At 42.4% G+C, this 18,809-nt stretch overlaps 2 protein-coding genes across 5 annotated transcripts; one reads left to right on the plus strand and one right to left on the minus strand.

Annotated features, from left to right (window-relative positions):
- Nucleotides 1–127: 127 nt before the first annotated feature.
- Nucleotides 128–13,930, plus strand: ccdc180 (coiled-coil domain containing 180). Of its 2 annotated transcripts, none has more exons than XM_076998052.1 (37): nucleotides 128–1,175; nucleotides 1,366–1,511; nucleotides 1,898–1,983; nucleotides 2,096–2,205; nucleotides 2,342–2,470; nucleotides 2,844–2,954; nucleotides 3,046–3,141; nucleotides 3,232–3,395; nucleotides 3,583–3,702; nucleotides 3,782–3,861; nucleotides 3,965–4,053; nucleotides 4,139–4,258; nucleotides 4,465–4,638; nucleotides 4,775–4,890; nucleotides 4,996–5,122; nucleotides 5,397–5,439; nucleotides 5,710–5,795; nucleotides 5,882–6,069; nucleotides 6,156–6,331; nucleotides 6,681–6,861; nucleotides 6,971–7,117; nucleotides 7,208–7,352; nucleotides 7,447–7,563; nucleotides 7,653–7,751; nucleotides 7,853–7,939; nucleotides 8,025–8,209; nucleotides 8,482–8,543; nucleotides 8,651–8,756; nucleotides 8,991–9,071; nucleotides 9,158–9,227; nucleotides 9,336–9,480; nucleotides 9,684–9,844; nucleotides 9,933–10,070; nucleotides 10,162–10,273; nucleotides 10,387–10,492; nucleotides 10,580–10,721; nucleotides 12,174–13,930. In XM_076998052.1, the coding sequence occupies exons 1-37, from the start codon at nucleotides 1,116–1,118 to the stop codon at nucleotides 12,306–12,308; spliced, it is 4,440 nt and encodes a 1,479-aa protein (XP_076854167.1). In that variant the 5' UTR covers nucleotides 128–1,115; the 3' UTR covers nucleotides 12,309–13,930. The 2 variants fall into 2 exon arrangements, with proteins under 2 accessions (XP_076854167.1, XP_076854168.1); XM_076998053.1 differs by having other exon boundaries at nucleotides 1,366–1,482.
- Nucleotides 12,380–18,659, minus strand: pomt1 (protein-O-mannosyltransferase 1). Of its 3 annotated transcripts, none has more exons than XM_076998055.1 (19): nucleotides 18,160–18,659; nucleotides 17,956–18,062; nucleotides 17,837–17,887; nucleotides 17,235–17,381; nucleotides 17,007–17,115; nucleotides 16,716–16,763; nucleotides 16,448–16,541; nucleotides 16,185–16,340; nucleotides 15,792–15,922; nucleotides 15,597–15,692; nucleotides 15,371–15,463; nucleotides 14,970–15,066; nucleotides 14,769–14,861; nucleotides 14,540–14,660; nucleotides 14,351–14,448; nucleotides 14,154–14,267; nucleotides 13,927–14,053; nucleotides 13,600–13,777; nucleotides 12,380–13,049 (listed from the first exon to the last, which is right to left on the minus strand). In XM_076998055.1, the coding sequence occupies exons 1-19, from the start codon at nucleotides 18,276–18,278 to the stop codon at nucleotides 12,875–12,877; spliced, it is 2,154 nt and encodes a 717-aa protein (XP_076854170.1). In that variant the 5' UTR covers nucleotides 18,279–18,659; the 3' UTR covers nucleotides 12,380–12,874. The 3 variants fall into 3 exon arrangements, with proteins under 3 accessions (XP_076854170.1, XP_076854169.1, XP_076854171.1); XM_076998054.1 differs by having other exon boundaries at nucleotides 16,716–16,775; XM_076998056.1 differs by lacking the exon at nucleotides 12,380–13,049 and having other exon boundaries at nucleotides 13,397–13,777; nucleotides 13,919–14,053; nucleotides 16,716–16,775.
- Nucleotides 18,660–18,809: the final 150 nt, after the last annotated feature.

Here is an 18,809-nt window from a genome sequence, read left to right on the forward strand (position 1 = left end):
ATTGCATTTTTGTCCCCAACACAGCACACACACTTTCATCTAACAGATTGTTAATATGAAAAGTGTTAATTCATGAATAAAGATTACATCAGATGCCACATTAACTAAATAAAAATATTAAAGAGAAAATGCTGGTGTGTTAGAAAGGAAATTCAGGCCCACCTGTTGGAGCTGTATTAGTGTATGTTGTCCCTCCTGTTGGAGCTGTATTAGTGTATGTTGTCCCACCTGTTGGCACTGTATTAGTGTATGTTGGCCAACCTGTTGGAGCTGTATTAGTGTATGTTGGCCCACCTGTTGGAGCTGTATTAGTGTATGTTGTCCCTCCTGTTGGAGCTGTATTAGTGTATGTTGTCCCACCTGTTGGAGCTGTATTAGTGTATGTTGGCCCACCTGTTGGAGCTGTATTAGTGTATTCTGTCCCACCTGTTGGCGCTGTATTAGTGTATGTTGGCCCACCTGTTGGAGCTGTATTAGTGTATGTTGTCCCTCCTGTTGGAGCTGTATTAGTGTATGTTGGCCCACCTGTTGGAGCTGTATTAGTGTATTCTGTCCCACCTGTTGGAGCTGTATTAGTGTATGTTGTCCCACCTGTTGGAGCTGTATTAGTGTATGTTGTCCCACCTGTTGGAGCTGTATTAGTGTATGTTGTCCCACCTGTCGGAGCTGTATTAGTGTATGTTGTCCCACCTGTTGGAGCTGTATTAGTGTATGCTGCCCCACCTGTTGGAGCTGTATTAGTGTATGTTGTCCCACCTGTTGGAGCTGTATTAGTGTATGTTGTCCCACCTGTTGGAGCTGTATTAGTGTATGTTGTCCCACCTGTTGGAGCTGTATTAGTGTATTCTGTCCCACCTACTGGCGGTCCCGGCTGGACTTGTTACTACAGCAACAGGCAAACTCTCGGTAGCTAGCCCAGCAGTTAGCTACCGGTCCACCGGTATAAAATAAATTTGCTTTATTTTTTAAAACTTTTATCTAGCTGTTACGTTTTCAAAACATGTCGCACTGTCACTACACGAAGTACAAGGAGTAAGAGTTTCACTATCAGTTCAATAAACACGGTGTTTCGGGTCTAAAATGAGGGGTAATGTGGCTAAGCTAGTGCAGTAGCGATGGCGGAGGCCCGGGTGGTTCCGAGCGGAAAGGTGTACCGACAACTGTTCGATGCCCAGGTAAGGTCACCTCTCATCGGGCAGGTAGCTCGCACAGCAAGACTAAACGGACAACCTGTGTACGGTCGAGCCTCTATCGAGGTAGTTATCTAGCTGGAGTACAGCTGGTTGGGCCTGCTTCTTCACTGACACCCTGTGAAGTCCACACAGCTGCCCTTGGTGTGTGTTCATTTATTTGTGTCTCCTGTAGGTTAATTTGTCGTTGTCTCTTCACGAATCTCGGAGGAGTCGTGTCGCCAATGAAGGCTGTCTCAGCGGTGACGGTCCTGCGAGCAGGGACACGGACAGCAGTCCTCACCGGGACCGTGTAGGGAGTCACACTCATGTGGCTTCAAGGTGCCAAACCCACACGGGAGCCAAGCGTGTTCTCGAAACGCTGACTGTAGTTTCGTGCAGGGAAAGAACGCATGCAAACGCTCAGATAACTTTGTTACCCCCTTTTTCGTGTTATTTCTACTTCAAAGATGCCCAAAGAGCAACCACTTCACAACTTCACTGCTCCAAAAAGATTATAACAGTTAAATACTAATATATATATCACATCACTATTAGTGTTGGAGGTATTTATGTAATTTTCTGTTAAACATGTTTTATGCTTCTTTTTGTAACTGAAAAATGAATAAAATGTTATTGAACTGAATAGTTAATATTACTGGATATTATATATTTAAAAGGCTGGTCTCAGGATTTAGCACAGCACTATCATTTGTTGTTGTTTACAGGACTCAGCTATTTTCAGACACTGGGCCAGTTAAAAGTGAGGACTGGAATGATTATGAAGAGATCTGTGGACTGCCTGATAACATTGGTTGGTTGTAGTGCATGTAAATGAAAATGTGTTTAAAGTACAATTTGTGCTCCTTGAACACTATTTTACAGGCGATTCGCAAATTTTTTTCCTATTAAAATATTGCTTACAGTGTCAGCAAAGAAAGGCTCCGACATCATTGAAAGACTTAAGGAGAAAAAACAGAAGGATCACACAGAAGTTCTTTCTCGGCTTCAGGGGGATCTTTCTGCAGTCAGTGTGGTATGTGATGTTACTTTTCATTCTGTAATCACGATGGATGTGCACATGTTGCCTATATCATAAAAACATTGTGTGTCATGTCTTATATTGTGGCTGGAATGTTTCTGTAGTTTTCACTCTTGCTTTTGTTCCTCAGGGCTATGAATCGTTGCTCAGACGGACTGCAGAAGACATGCTTCTTAAACTTTCAGAATATGATGACAATGTGGAGAAACTTCTGCAGAACACAGAAAATGTTGCAGATTTAGAAGCCTTTAGTTACCAGGTAGGAGACGCAGAAGTCAGAAACATTGGGGGGAAAAAAACAGCTTTTGTCTTTATTTTTTATATTTGCATTATATATTATTTAGTTAGTGCATATTGACGTTCTTTGAGAACAGGAGAATCTTCAGTCGTCATTTGTGTACAGCCAATCTCTCAGCTTTTTGTACAGCAAAGGGAAGCTTTTCCACCAACTGGGTGTCAGGATGGAGACGAGTCTTGATGTCCTCTTTTTGTATCTTGAGGGGAAAATAACTAATATGACTTGACTATATGACTTCTCCTTTAGTTTATGTAAAAAGGTGTTGGAATACTGTTTGCAGATAGTTTTTTATTTTGTAACCGTTAATCTCTTGATATTTATACTCCCCATGCAGGATCTGCATGAGATTTGGAACACTTTTAGCCTCGAGTCAACTAGGAGGAGAAAGCACATACAGGAGCTGGATGAGACACTCCTGAAATATGAGAATGAACGAGCGACAGTGGTAGGCCTGTATCAAGATGCGGTTCAGATCCATCAACGTGCATGTAAACACCACGAGGCTAAGCTAGGTGTTGTTTCTCCGTGTTGTTCAGATTTCAGCATTACTAAGAAAATACGTGATGAAACTTGAAAAAATCAGTTATGTGATGCCCAGTGACGTCCATCGGCTGATTGACAGTGAAGCTATGGTAGGATACGCCTTATTAAATAAAGCAGGATTTCATTTAGCTGCATATATTTAATTAGGTATTCTATTAAACGTAAGCTCCCATTTTCAGATGATAAACCAAGCATTACTGGCAAATAGACGAGCTTTGGCCAAACTGAATTTGAACTTGATGGAGAAGAATCTGCAGAAAGAGATTGTGCATCGGCAGAAATGGGAGACCAAGCTTCAGGACTGGAAGAGAATCAAAGTTCTTGCTGCAGTCAACCAGTTCAGGTAAGTTAGTTATAAGACAGGGCTTTTGCTTCCTGTATGTGTTTAATGCATACAGATTTTACTTGGCATATAATATAGACATGTTATACATGTAGGTAATCAAAGGTTTTATCATCAAATGTAGAGAAATTGAAAAAGGAAGCATCTTAATTTGATGATTAATTAACTTGCCACACTCCCTGAGTAGAAATGCCATGAAGAGTCCTGAAATTCAAAGCCCTGAGAGTGTTGAAGAGACTCTGATGACCATGAGGACGACACAGCAAGTGTACAGTCAACAGCGCATCCAAATACTTGAACAAATCAGGTATTCACACTTGGTCTGCACGTTTAATATGACTGATTTTAAAATTTGCATTATTTTGAATTTGCATTTCTATTTAAAGAAATTTGACTCCTCCAAGATGCTCCACGTCATTAGCTGCTGAATGGCACTCTTCCTTGTCTTCAGTCAATGAGCAAATTGGTAAGAATGTGCTTTTTTTTACATACAGTTTGCAAACATTATTTAATTACAGTTTCATTTGGACCTTTGTTTCTCTTTGTGAGCTTGTGTTATGCCTTTTCAGATTGCATGCACATTGAAACCATGAAAAAACTACATAAATGTTATGAGAATACCTGGCAGGGCTGTTTGCCTAAAGTTGAACACTTTAAGGTTAGAGGCCTTAGAATTTCCATGGCTTCCATTAGTAGTTTATTTATATTACTGAAAATCAGACTCACCCTGTTTATACACACAGAATGAATTATCTACCTATGGATTCACACCAGATGAGATACAGGACCTTGTTAATGCTGAACTGTTGCCTGTAATTGACAAGTTGCAGACAGGAGGAGAGGAGCGTTTATCAGTAATGGATGTAAGTTCAAGGAAATAACCTTGTGATGGTCTTTTTCACTCTTTGTTTTATAAGTGCAATAAATTGGATTATGCAATAACTGAAGTTCCTACATATGGAAATAGTTCCCTGCTTCCTCTTTGATGCGGATGACAAAGACTTTGCTTGACACCACATCCTTCTGTAATTAAATCGTTTAAATAATGTGTTTTTTTTTCACTTTACAGAAGGCCTTTGAGGATTTGGCCAAGACTGCCACAGTTTTGAGTAAGTCGCTGTTTGAGTTTGTGCACGGTGCTGCTCACCTCTGGGATGTGCACAGAGCCGGGCTCCAGAAACGAGAGCAGCAGTTGCAGGATCAGCTCGAGGAGGTCCGAAGCAGCTTTGAGCTGGACAACCAGGTGGGGCACTGCTCCTGGTTTTGTTTGTTTTCCTCATGTCCGTAATGGTGAGGTTCCTTGGTAGGTTCTTTGTGTGATAACATGATGATATCCCCTGTGCTACTGGCCACTGTTTTGTTTGTGACTTTGTTTCCAGAAGAAAGAGGCTCACCTGGATGTGATGATGGACAAACTCAGGCAGGAGAGCACAGAGGAGGCCCTCAAAGCTGCACTAGAGAAGATCATTACTTTTTTAGAGGAAGTTAAGAATGGGTAATCAGAAACGTATTTCTTCTTTTTGTGTTTGTTTTTGTTGTTTTATTGCAGTCAACATATTATGTCCTAAAGCAAAGCTAATTTAATTTTCACCTTCTGTAGATATGTCATGCACTATAAGGAGGAAGTTGACACGTTGGAAAGTTATCCTGCAATGGTTCTGGAAGAACTACACACATACCGCTCAGCAGTCAGCCGTTACTTCGGTATCAAAGAAGTTTCCCTCCAGGTTGATCCCATATGTTGTACTCCAAAATAAATAAATAATACCTCCCCCACTTGTAAGCATTTCTTTGAGGTTCTTCGGTTAAGCCCACGTCTATGTAAGCATTTCTTTGAGGTTCTTCGGTTAAGCCCACGTCTATGTAAGCATTTCTTTGAGGTTCTTCGGTTAAGCCCACGTCTATGTAAGCATTTCTTTGAGGTTCTTCGGTTAAGCCCACGTCTATGTAAGCATTTCTTTGAGGTTCTTTGATTAAGCCCATGTCTATTTTATATTGCAGAGTCTGGAGGAACTTCACGTGCTTTATCCCACGCTTATGCTGGGTGAGTGAAAATTTCACTTCTCTTGTGGCCTTGTGACCTTTTGATATGCAGTGGCAGTTTATTAGAGATCTCTGTCTTATAGGTACATTTGTAAGTGTTCATTGCCACACAGTTGGTATGCTCAATTTTGTGAGCTGCCACTGGACACTGATAAGGGATAATGCAAGTTATGTATGTAAACCGAGGCATTGTTTATAATAAAGTGAGGTTCTTCGTAAAGTGGGTGAGTATTTATATTCTTAGCTTACTGTTCGTGTTTTTTTTCTTCAGACACCAGTCAGATTTCCAATATTAAGAGGAAGAAAAAAATTGTAAGTCTGGAGAACAAGTGTCCTAATGATTCAGACCTCTCTGAGGTAGGCATTTGTGAATGTTTCTGTCCACCATACCCTATTGTGTCCCTGCAAGACATATAGACAGTATATTTGTTTTTGTTTACTAGGATGAGCCTGATTATTTCCCACAAGAATCCCGTGACACTCAAACCTGTGAAACTTTCACAACTGCAAAGGGAAATGTGTTGAGTTTCCAGAGTTTTGCGACACCATGTGATGGAGAAGCTGATTCAAATCTAGAGGAAGTTAAGCTGGCATTATACCCAAAAAGTCTTGTGGCCGAATTGCAAAAAGTGTAAGAAAATGATGTTTTAGAGCAACAAAATAACATTTGCCACTTGTTATTTCACTCTCTAAGTTGACTTTGTGTTCTTATGTCAGTGTGAGAGAGGAATTCTTCAGTCACCTGGAAGAGAGATATCACGCAGTTCTAAATAACACAGTGACCATCATGGAAGCCAAGAGGGAGGAGTTAAAGTCTAAACTAGAGCTCCGCCTCCACCTCCACCAGCCTCGAGCCAAGAGGATTGAGATGGATATTCACAATGTCAGAGCAGGTGTGTTCCTGCTGAAACTCACTGTACTAACAGTACTAACTTTTACAAGCTTAGACCTCACTTTCAAACTGAAAGAAGTGAAATCTAAGGCCTTAGAGATAGGAGGAGGAGAGTCATGGAGAATCAGGCACGCAGAGGTGGTGGTGGTGTTGAGAGGGGAAGTTCTAGGAAGTTAGCTAAGGGAACATTCCAGGGGCATCCTTACTCCCATACTTGAGTTATTACATAACTCGATTAACTCTAATACTAGCACGTTATTAGAGATGTGAACAAGTTTCTTATAAAATTACAGTAATTAAAATGGATCTGTGTGTGTGTGTGTGTGCGCATGTGTGTGTGACGTGGCCAGCTGAACTGGTGTTGCATCGAGACCGTGTGGACAGACACTGCAGAGGTATTGTACAGGCCTTAGCTAAACTTCGCACTGACTTCAGTGAGCTGCAGATCAGACAACACGCAATAACTGAAGACTTTCGCAGTCAAATCCACAGCATGGAGGATACTTTTAACAGTGCTACCAAATCTGATAAGTAAATACATCCCTGCTTATTCAGTTATGACAACAATGAAAATGTTGACGTACTTGTGCACTGATGAGCTACTGCTAGATCACAAGTGTTCATCCACTCTTGTGAACAGGCTTGTGAAACTCAGTGCTTCGCTACAAACCAACTTTGCTGAGCACATGAATGTCATTCAAGAATCACAGAGGCACTTCAGACAAGATGTGGAGGTCAAATGTGAAGGCCTCAGAGAAGCCAATGCAAAATTTATGAAATCTTTCAAGTAAGTGATTTGCATTTCTTTGCATTTTCCTGTGGACCCAGCACAAAGCAAGGCGCAAACATGCTCCTGTGTTCTTTTTTTGTTGTAAAGGTTGTTTTCTGAAGGAGGAAATTTCACTCCCAAAGAGATTGAGGTGTATCAAAAGCGTCTAGAGAAGATGGCCAAACGCATCAACTCGACTGACAAGGCCCTAATGTTGGAGATGGAGGGAACAGAGTCCAGGCGTCTGGAACAGGTGACCATGAGCAGGAAGGTTTTACTGAGTACCTGTGTTACCCAGGTGACCATGGAATACCTGGGCATTAACACTTTCATGTTTACTTTATCAGGCAAAAGACATAATCAGCAGGTTTGAAGAGAAGCTTCACTCTCTGACAGTGGATGTAACGTTTCTTGAGAAAATTCAAGGAGTTCTCACAAACACACAGGTCCAGATTAAAGCAGAGGTATTTAAAACACTTCACTGGGAGGTAGAGGTGATACCCATCTGAAAATTTGCAGTCAACTCTAAAAGCATATATCTGCCTCCCTGAAGGCCTTCAAGAGTAACATGTGGAAAAAAACTATCAACACTATGATTAGTGAACTGGAAGAAACGATTAATGCCTGTGCCCAACCCAGTCCAGGCACGAGGGTAAATCTTCCCCTCTTTGACATGATCACAAGCATGCCAACTATGTATGTATGTGTGTGAACTGTGTGCATGTACATAATTAAAATGTAAATGTACTGCAGGTTGTAACACCAGGTGACCTTTCCAGCTTAACAACTTCTCTGATAGAAGAACTAAGAAAGAGATGCCATTATCTTGACTGTTTTTTGGTATGTTAGTGTGCCACTACAAGCCAGATATATTCCACCACATCCTATGAGATGATCACTCATCATCATCATGTCTACACTGCAGGACCCTTCTATGGCCATTGCACTTCCAGACACTCCCCTGCAGGGGGCGTTTGCCGTGGCTGCTCGTCCACGGTCTCGTAAGGAGAAGGTAGGAAGTGCAGCCAGGGACCCCCTCCTGCAGCCCAGCCGCATGGGTGTTGCCTTCATAGAAGATGCGGCTGTGGGCGTGATCAAGGCTCTGCTCAGGTAATGAAGTAACGCACCAAGTCATTAAGCGAAGGGCTGAACAACTTACAAATACTGAAGATTGTAAACTGTGAGGTTTGTGACTACTTGTTTGCTTTAGTCTATACTGAAGATTACTGAATAACACTAGTTACAGTTCATTTTTAATCCAAGCACTTCATTGGTCATTTAATTTCCATGATTTTACCTTTTCCATTCAGGGACACAAAGTTTATAAATGACATGTTTGCTGTTTTCACTAACCACCTACATTTCTCCTCTCCACCATTCAGGAGAGACAAACCTGAAGAGACCAGTGCAGTTCTTCCACACAGTAGCCCAGCGTCCTTAACAGGTGGCGGCCATGTTTCTCACTCATCACCCTGAACGATTAACCTTCAGCTCACCTTCAGTTTAAGTTAACAGTTTTGTAACCTTGTGGTTTGCCTCCTGATGCTTCAGGCCCTGGTAGACCAACCTCTTCTGTGGGGTCAGGTCAAAGGTCAGGAAACAGTCACAGCCAGTCTGCCCTGGATACCCTGGGCATGAAATCGGCCGAGTGTGTCAGGTTAGACATCACCTCCCTACAGGTCATTTCACCACATCACAGCTCTGTGGTGGAGATCTATGTCCTCTGAAAGATTGTTTGACATATTATATGGTATATTTCATTGCATCTGGTATGGATAGTCATCTTGCATTAAATACCTAAAAAGCACAAGTTTTTTTCTTAGCTGATTTTTAAAAAAGCCCTTTTTTCTAGGTATCTAGGAATATTTATCTTAAATTCATTATTTTTCAGTGTGAAGAGATTCTCCAAACCTACTCGGCTTGATAAGAGATTCCAAGTGTTTGGCACTAAACCTGAAGATCAGGAGAACACGTAAATGTTACCAGAGCATCCAAACTATCAGAACTAGTCATCAAGTATTACGTTTTTGTTATGTCTAAGTAATCGTGTTCTTGTAGTCTTACGTTTAAAGGTTGCATTGACAACATCCTGTGGGAGGCCAATGATACCCTTCTGCGGGTGGCTGAGGTATCCACACCACTAATTACACTCTTAATGCCAACCTCTGCCATGATGCGTGGCATTTGTTCACTCATTTGAGTTCAAAGTCATTTACGTTTAGTCGTTTGACGTCAGGATTTTTACAAGAGGAAAGAGCGCCGCCCTGTCAGCCGTCCGCAGTACATACAGGATTCGTTTGAGCAATGCGCAGAAGAGATTAACAAGAGGCTGCTGCTCTACCAGAGCCAGTCACAGGAGTATCACAGCCGCTGTGTGCAAGGTTAAAGTCTCCCTTTTACATTTCATTCAAATTACAACGTCCTTGACATGCTCGTCAATATCCGTACCAGTGAATAATGGAACAGCCTTACAAATATAAACATGTTTGGTGTTATCAAAGGTCCAGTAAAGACCCAAACGCCAACAATAAATGCACAGATCAAGCCATTAGGACATTTATCTTACGCTCAGCTCTCTGTGTAGAGTTCCGACAGCAGTTGAAGGCAATAGAGGAGAAGATCTGTGAGATGCCCGCGGTGGTCCTCACCAAACTGAGCGCTCGGCATTCGGACGATCTGAATCGGAGCGTGACGTTTGTCCGACGGCAGTTTGAGCAAGCTAACCAACAGTGTGAGCAAAAGAAGGCAAGCAGAAATGGTCAACCCTGTGGCGTGTTTATGTTGCCCCACACGACTGACGGGACACCGGCTCACGTTGTAATACACTCCTTAGAGCACGCACAGCAGACAGCTACGTGTGCGTCTCAGCCACCCGGCTTGTGAGGAGCAGCTGAGCAGGCTGGTTCGGGCTGAAGAGAACAGGCAGGAGGAACAGAGACGGACTGTTCAAGGCACCAGACTGCAGCTCGAGGTCATGTCTGCCTCGTACCATCATTCCAGCTGTTACAGCTGTTATTGACGAGTTATGACGTGGACTTTTGTTTTTTCTTGTTTTCTTAAAGGCATGCATTAGAAAACACGCTGACGAGTTTGTGACTGCTCTAGCCGTTTTGTCAGAGAACCTGCTCTTCCAATTGGACAACATCCTGACTGTTGATGAGGTCAAAGGTGGATGTAGGTATCTTGTTGCGTAATGGGTTTGAGGAAAGCAGTGATTTGTGTTGAAATTGTGATGCAGACTCGCCCACCTGACTGGAGCCTTAACTTGAAAAACGTTTTGATCGCAGTGGCTGAACGAAAGCAGGAAAATTTCACAACCCTTGTTCGTCAGAAACAATCTGGTATCTCGCAGGAAGAGGAGAAAACCAGAGCTCTAGTAGAGAGAGGCAGGAGGTACAGAACAAATGGAAAATACTTCTTCAGCACATTCTGTCAGTGGTGCATGGAAATTTGCATAATTAGTTGATTTTCGTGTTACAGGACTTGGCCAGGTGTCCACTACTTTGGAGACACTGAGGGCTCATCTGATAACCAGCAACAGCGACATACAGCCACCATCACTACAGCTAAAACCACAGTGGGGCATCTTAAGACTATTGACGTTCGAAATGCATTACATAAGGTAAGGAAACGCGCTCTTTTTTATTTTTATGATTGCTATGTTTTCTCAAATTCTTTTACATTTTTTCAAAACCTTATACCACAAATCCAAAAACTCAGATGCAGATTGTCCTGGTAAAAGCAAACCACAAAGCATCTTTTCCAAAGCATCTTTGCCCATAATTCAACTTTGGTTTGAAACACTTTTATCAAGGATGCCAGTGAATTGGTGATAATTCCACCAGAGAGAAAAATATATAATTGTGCATATATGACAAAATATGAGAAAAAAGTGAATACAGGAGAATGAAGAGTAGAAAAAAGAGCCAATTATCTTCATTGTGATTTAATGCCTGACCAACACATTCCAGTAAAGTGACTGAGTGGAATGGCCACATTTGAGAACTACTGTTGAATTATTCATAGAATCGAATTCTGTGGTGAAAGCTGACACTGACCCAAACGAGAAGGAACGACATTGTGGCTGTTCGCGATTGTCTTGTTCAACCAGACAATCCCAAAGACCGGTGTCATCAGAGATGCTGTGGTTTGCTTAATTACTCAGGTGCTTTACTGTGTGTTTCCATTTCAAAAGACAGAATAAGCTAATCTGAGGCATAAGTTTTGAAGATAAAAAAACGACATATATCCTACTAGTGTGGGGTGTTTACTAAAAAAACGCACTCAAAAATGTCCTCAGTTGTTATGACGGTGGTGCAAAGCACCAACACGCTGATCCGTGCACAGGTGTTGACTGTGAAGGCCATAGATTATTTTTTTATGTGAAAACCATAAAAAGCCTGGGACCACTCCAGAATCAAGGTAGGAATGTCCTCATAGGATAAAGCCCAACAGGCAGAATGCCTTAGTACTGATTTGCAATCCCCTTCAGGCTTTTTAAGGCGTTCCTGGCTCTCCCAGCTCTGTTGCTTACGTATTGCACTGCAACATGGCCATTCAATGTCTGTCCCATTCATCTCAATGCAGATCTCACCGTAGTTGCTGTTCCCACTTCAACCCTAGTCTGTTTTGTGACTTTGGCTATTTCAAATTCCCATAGATCTTTTCATCTTGCCACATTGGTTCAAAATCAATGTCAACATTGCTCAATATTTTAATACACATTTTTCTGGAGATATAGTCCTTTATGGTTCTCCACAATATGGTTCTCCACAAAACCATTAGTGTTTAAACTATGACACCCATGTTATTTGCGCTTTACTGTAGTGACTGGAAGTTTTGTGTTTTGGGTGTTTAGGAGTTAGGAAATGTAAGAAAAGAGTTTAGGAAATTAGCTAATTTTGTGCATCAGGTGAATATGGTCTAAACATTTATTGAAATGTTTTTAAAATATCAGAAACTGCGTCAGTGACTGCAAGAAATGTTCCAGGCAAATGCATTCCCAGCATGACAACTGAAAGCGTTCTTGTTGTGCTGACAGAATTCACTACACTGTACTTGTGTTTGGCCCTAGAGCTATAAGCAGAGGGTGACAGAGGAGCTGGAGAGGGTGGAGAAGACCAGCAAAGAGCTGGAGGCAGAGCTACTGCACTGGGAGGAGCACTGGAGGAACCAGCTAAAGATCCTCTCCACACTCAACTCAGAATGACCCAGTTCTTCATTTGGGGGGTGAACCTTTCCCGACACAACAGCCTTTCTGAATAAAACAACTTTTATGGGTTGTATTAAAAAAAACCTAATTTATTTCCTGTTTTCAAGTCGTTGGTTAGTGTGCAGCAAGGATTAGTGAGAACTGGAGACTGCAGCAAAACGTGTTCTCAGTGCTACATTCACACTGTAAGAAATGACACCTTATTAATACTTAATACACAAAAACATCCAGGTACAACATTTCTTAGGAAGAAGTTCTATAATAGGTGCATCTTCACCCAAACCTTGATCAGTCTTTCCTTTTCTGTAACTATGACGAGACATTTAGTGTGCAATTTCATATCCTGTGTTCTGAACTGAAATAAGTAGCTTCTTAAAAATGCTAAGCACTCTGTAATTTCCTGTCTTCCCGCCATACTGTCCTGCGACACATGGCTCTGAGCCACACCTGTCCATCATAACACCTAACCATACCTGTCCGTCATAACACCTAACCACTCCCCCGATTCGTCCCAGCTGGGTCAGGTAGTCCTTGGGAAACATTGTGAAGTTGAACACGGCGGATCAGTGCTTGCGCAACAGAATGTCCCAGCTGTCTTTCCAGCGCAGAGAGGCCAGCTGCTGGGCCGTTAGCTCGGGCTGGCCGTACGTGAGGGGGCAGAAGGTGCGGTAGCACAAGTACACCGAACACAGCGCTGCCAGGACAACGCCACTAAACGCTTTACGATGAGAGGGAGATCTGGGAAGAGGGGAAAACATGCATTCCTACATAGTAAAAACTTTGAAAATGTCATAACATGAAGGAAATAAACCATTACCAATCCTTAGTATAGCCTAAGGCAAAGGGTGTCAAACGTATGGTATGCAGGCTGGGAACGACCCAGTTATGCCAAACTAATTTAAAATGGCATACAATCATTTTGTGAATTGAACTGTCGTTCTGTGTTATTCCACAGACAAAACAGGAGGAGCAGTCCACCCAGGACCAGTTTACTGGCGACCGACAGAAAAATGCCAATTATCAAACTAGCGATATTGGAGCATATAAAAATTTTTGTAGGGTTTTTTTTTTTTTTTTGCTACGAATCGAAGTCTCTTCATCTGATATATGATCCGAATTCAATTCGCACATTCAGAATGTATGCTTCAGGTAAACTACGATAAATCAACACACCCCTGGCATTTAAGGATACCATCAATCTAAAATTCAGTCAGAGCTTTTAGTAGATGCGTAAAAATGTGTACAAGAACACAAGAGCAAGCTTCTTAAAATAATACCGTAGAGTCACCTCAGTATGTGAGTGTAGAGGTGCTCCACAATAACGGGGATCTGCAGGATCTGGAAGGTAAGAGCAGGAAGATAGTGGTAGAGGAAAAGGGTCTTCTCCATCAGGAAGAAGGGAAGGTAGTTAACAGCCCATCCTCCAGAACAGACCACACCAGCCAGCACCAGCTGCTCCCACGAGGCTAAGAAATGCGAGAACCAGGGGGTCAAAAAAGTAGCAACGTGCTAATGAGTTCAATCAATGACGATCTACATATATGTTCTACATGTAGAATGATTTAATGTGTATAAAATGCACATTACGGTGTATATAAATAAACAACCATGTAACCTTCGGGGATGTCTTCTATTTTCCGTCGTCGTCTTAGCAGATAAGTTAAAAATAGGAGCACGTTCACAAACAGCGCCATGTTAGCGAGAGTCCAGGTGACTACGTTACCCATCAAGTGGATTTGAGCCTGAAAGGAGTTAATGTAGCTGGATTTCACACTATTACCTGCCAATACATTTCAATCAGGTGTTGATGAGAGTACACCGAAGGGGGTGTGGCAGGCGTACATTACTTGATGGATGTAGCCAGTATGCAATATTGGTGTCCATGGTGATCCATTCCAGAGGTGAGGAGCTGTACTTGTGTTCGGTCTCTTCGCTTCTCACCGTTAGCATCTTCCACTATTGCAAAACACACAAAACACTCGTGATACAGATAAAAATGGCTGACCAGCTGATGAGTTCACGCTGTAGGGTCCAGCTACCTGCAGCTCCATAAACCTGGCCATGAACGTGAGATTTCTGCTTGTGTCGACGTAAGTAGGGGATTTGAGCTCCAGTTCCCTCTCTCTCTGCTCCTGACCTGAGAGCGGACACAGTGACGACATTCACACAGCACTTTCCTTGGGAAGAAAGGAGGTCTTTTTCTCTTTCATCAATCATTCCTCCCATACTTTTCCCATAGCGATGCTCTTCGACGTTCCACAGTCCGCTCTGCTGGTAACCTTTATAGATCTTATCTCCCACCACCTCCAGCTGTCGAAACCCCCACTCTGGGAGTGAGGCACCACTCAGCTACACAAGAAGAGACAGAATTATGTGTACAATAGAACCTATTGTCATATTATTACATTATGTTAATGGCTCGATGTTATGAGAAAATGAAAACAGACAAACACACACCTTGAGCACGGCGGACGTGTTGACATGCACTAGCTGTATTTCTGACATGATCGTCTTCCACACATCTCTATCAGACTCCCTGTTTCTTATGTCCTGCAGCGTGAACATTAACACACCAAACTGACCAAACTCTCCTATACACAAGTATTTTAAAAAAGCTCAGTGTTTGAGTAACATTTATTATATTATAAGGTCATTCACCACTCTCCACAGATTTTGGGCTGGCATGGACACATTGAAGTCGATATAACCAGACACTTCTTGAGCATGAGGGCTTGTGGGAGCTGCGACGTCATGTCTAAGAAACCCACATAGAAGACAAAGAGAAGACACGCTGCTTGAGTTTCAGTGTTCAACCCATCGGTTGAATACGTCAATAAGTGACTTGCATTAATGAAGAGGTGTGGCACCAAGGATGGATTTAGACATTAGCTCAAGCTAATGCTAAAAAATTAGGGTGATGAATATATAAAATCATTGCAGGACATTTTATTTTTTAATATGCATTCATGACACCTCTGCATTAATGGTCTAATATCTGATAACGCTAAATTCATGTGGTAGTAAGGGTCAAAGAGTGACGAGGGGCGGGGTTTGGTTACGTGTTGAGGAATCGTGATGTCATGCCGTGCAGCAGCTGTATGACATCACCATGCCTGACTGGTTTAGGAGGGCTGGCCACCACCAAGCTCTGTCTGGAGGTTTGGGACAAATCAAAGCGAAAAGCAAAATTAGTCAAAATCAGACAACATTACAGGCGTCCTTTTCACTAGACATTAAGAAAACAATTCAACTGTTACGCTCACAAAGCATTAAGGCTGTGCACACCTGCTTGGGTCTTTGATAATCCACCAGTTGTTGACATCTTTAAAAGGATAGCAGGTCACCTGTTGCTGGTGGGAGCTTCCTCGACCATCTTCATATCTTCATAAAAACAGAACAGCCAAAATATAATTGAACGCATCAAGGATTACCACCAGGATTAAGCCCATTACTAAGTGTAGCAGTTTAGTGCGATCTGACCTGATTGGGTAGTTGGCCTTGTGGGAATGAAGCCAGCACGGTACGGGTTTGCTGGACACACTGCGCAGAGTGACCTGGGAGCCGAACGCCACGTCCAGAGGTTGACCTTGAGTGATCCTGGACAGGCCCCCCTGTGGACCACAAAATGCACCACTCTGAATTCATATTAGCCCATTGTCCTTTTAGTGTAGTCACCGTCAATGTCTTCCTCTTGCAAATACACATCAACTGTCTAAACTGTATACATCTGGTAAAATAAAATTATGATTAATCTTATTTCCTATTAAACAAGAACATTTTAAAACCAGATTTCATATTGTCACGTGACAAAAAACTAACAGCAGAGAACCTTTTTAATGACAACCAAGGAAAGTGCTGAAATATGAGCCGTACCTCCAGGCTAGCTTGAAAAGCACTGCTCATCATCTGATCATGTGGTCCACTGTGGCTCAGCAAGGACAGGTGTACGTAGAAGAACCCCAGGTACAGAACAGCTGGGAGCACCACAAGGGCCAGGGACCGGACGACGACGTGCACCAACACCTTACCCTGCAGAGGGGGAGGGCCGTATCGCTGGGGAGGCTGGTACACACCGAGGCCCCGGAACCATCATACATGGGAAGGTCTCTTCAAGAAAGGCTTAAAAAAAAACTCACGTTGCTTAAGGTTTTGTCCCCGAGTACATTCCAGGTGTGAACTGCAGCCAGACCAATCAGAAGCACGTAGGTGAAGAGACCCATGTATTTCACTCTGAGAAAACAGATTACCATGAATTTCAAACACCCAGAACGCTTTTTCACTCTGATACACAGCTAAATAGTTAGCAGTACTAATATTATTACAAGTTTAACAGTGCATACTTAAAACCGCCTGGCTAGAGTCTGTGGAGATTGTGTGACCTATACTGACTGCTGATGCACTTACCCAACTCCAAATGCACAACTTCCCCCAGAGAGGAAGAGCCACAACCACCTGCACGATGAACTGAAATCACACAGATGTTCACCATCACATGTTCACCATCACTTGTGTGGCAGCACATGTTCACCAGCACATGTTCACCATTACATGGTCACCATCACATGTTCACCAGCACATGTTCACCATCACTTGTGTGGCAGCACATGTTCACCAGCACATGTTCACCATCACGTCAGGAGGACAACGGGGCACGAGGTGGTGGTCTTGATCCAAAACCGCTTTAGCTCCTCCTACCTGTTGGGGGCGTTGTGAAAGCGCAGGTAGGCCACAACAGCCAGCAGCAGGAAAAAGATGAGCACGGACTCCAGGAGCATGAAGCGAGACTGCACGATCAGAGAGTTCTCTACGGAAGGGAGGATGAGATCAGATGCCTTCTAAACCATCTCAAGGACTTGAAAATAACTTTCCAGATATGTTTTTCTGAAATGAAATGCTTCTCTTGGAGGGGAAAATTGTCTATACCCATGACGAGGAGCAGAGAGGCTCCCACTGCAGAGAAGTGGGAATAGCCCAGTTCGACCATGAGAAGATAGCCGAGGGGCACGCAGAGAGACCCTGCCACTGCCGGGATGACTCTGAGACACCATACAGGAACGTTACTGGTGTACTCTTTGACGGGGTGGGACAAACAAAGGAAACTAATGATTACTAATGTCATTACTGGAATTGTTGCTGCAGTGATATTAGTATCAAGTAGAGTAGTAGAGAAGATTATAGAGATTTATTGCCATTGTACATGATACAACGAAATTCTGAGTGTTACCTAGTCACGTAAAAAGATTAAAAGAATAAAAACAGTGCAAGACAACATATATACATAAAACATTCCACGAGACTGTCGAGACAAATACTGATACTGATTTTATAGCAGCAACATGGTATAAGTGAGGCAGTTATGGCATGATGGTATAACTGTTTTTATTATATGGCATAGTATAACATATACTGTATATAGTATTAAAGTATTATAAATAAAATATTAATAGCAGCAATATACGTATGCATCATTATAAGTATCACAACATTCCCTGAACGATTAACTTTACAGAGAATGACTTATTTACCTGCTCCAATTCTGTTCCAGACAAAATTGCCGTCAAACCCCCCTAGGTAGCCTGTAAACAGAACCGTGTTAAAACAACGTGTACTGAAATAACGCACTAAAGACGGAACATGGTCTCACCTCCTAATGCTTGAATCATGTGGCCCAAAGGTGGTCCACTCTCGTCGATGAAAAACAGCCGTTTCATGTACAGAGACACAAACTGGCCATAGTAAACTTCGTCAAAGCTGTGGCACAAAGACGTATTATAATGTATGAGATTCATATTCACTCAAACAGATTGCATGCATGTACCACTGGGATATGTGCTACAAAAACACTTACACAACAGCCCTGGGAAACTGTATTCCGTACAGTCTGGTTACAAACCCAAACGCTGTCACCGCAACCAGCAGTACGTTTATTTCCAGTGTTACAGTAACTGGTAGTTTGACGCCCTGCATGGTCCCCTCCGCCGGCTGACTTTGCAATTAATAGTATAACGTACAACTGCTGGGTAAATACATTTCGGGGACGTATACTGCATTTAGCTAGTGCTCCATCTTCTGAAAACAGGTTTTATTTCTGAAGAGGTTTTACTTCTGAGGAGGTTTTACGCCTAGTCCGCTTCAACTGATGGTCAATTGAATTGCTTGGCGATCTGCAAACGCTGCGTGTCAACTCGTGGTCTTTTATTTACACATGCTTTAAAATAAACCTTCTCTTTTACCATGTATATTGCAAAGATTATCGGTCATTTATTTTGCTAGCAGTATATCATGTGCTGTGTACAAATAAAAATAAATAAACCAGTGAGTTTTCTCTTGCCCAAATAGATAAGCACTTCCGATTTTCATTTACAATTTCAAAATAAAAGTCTGTTTTACAGGCTATAAAGGCAGGACAGATGTCCAAGCAAATTAGCTAATTGTTGAATTGAAACATAATAAGTTTTCATTTCAGCCCCTCTACCCCTCTACACCTTTAATGGAAGC

This window comes from Brachyhypopomus gauderio, chromosome 3 (assembly GCF_052324685.1).
Source record: "Brachyhypopomus gauderio isolate BG-103 chromosome 3, BGAUD_0.2, whole genome shotgun sequence".
Classification (NCBI taxonomy): domain Eukaryota; kingdom Metazoa; phylum Chordata; class Actinopteri; order Gymnotiformes; family Hypopomidae; genus Brachyhypopomus; species Brachyhypopomus gauderio.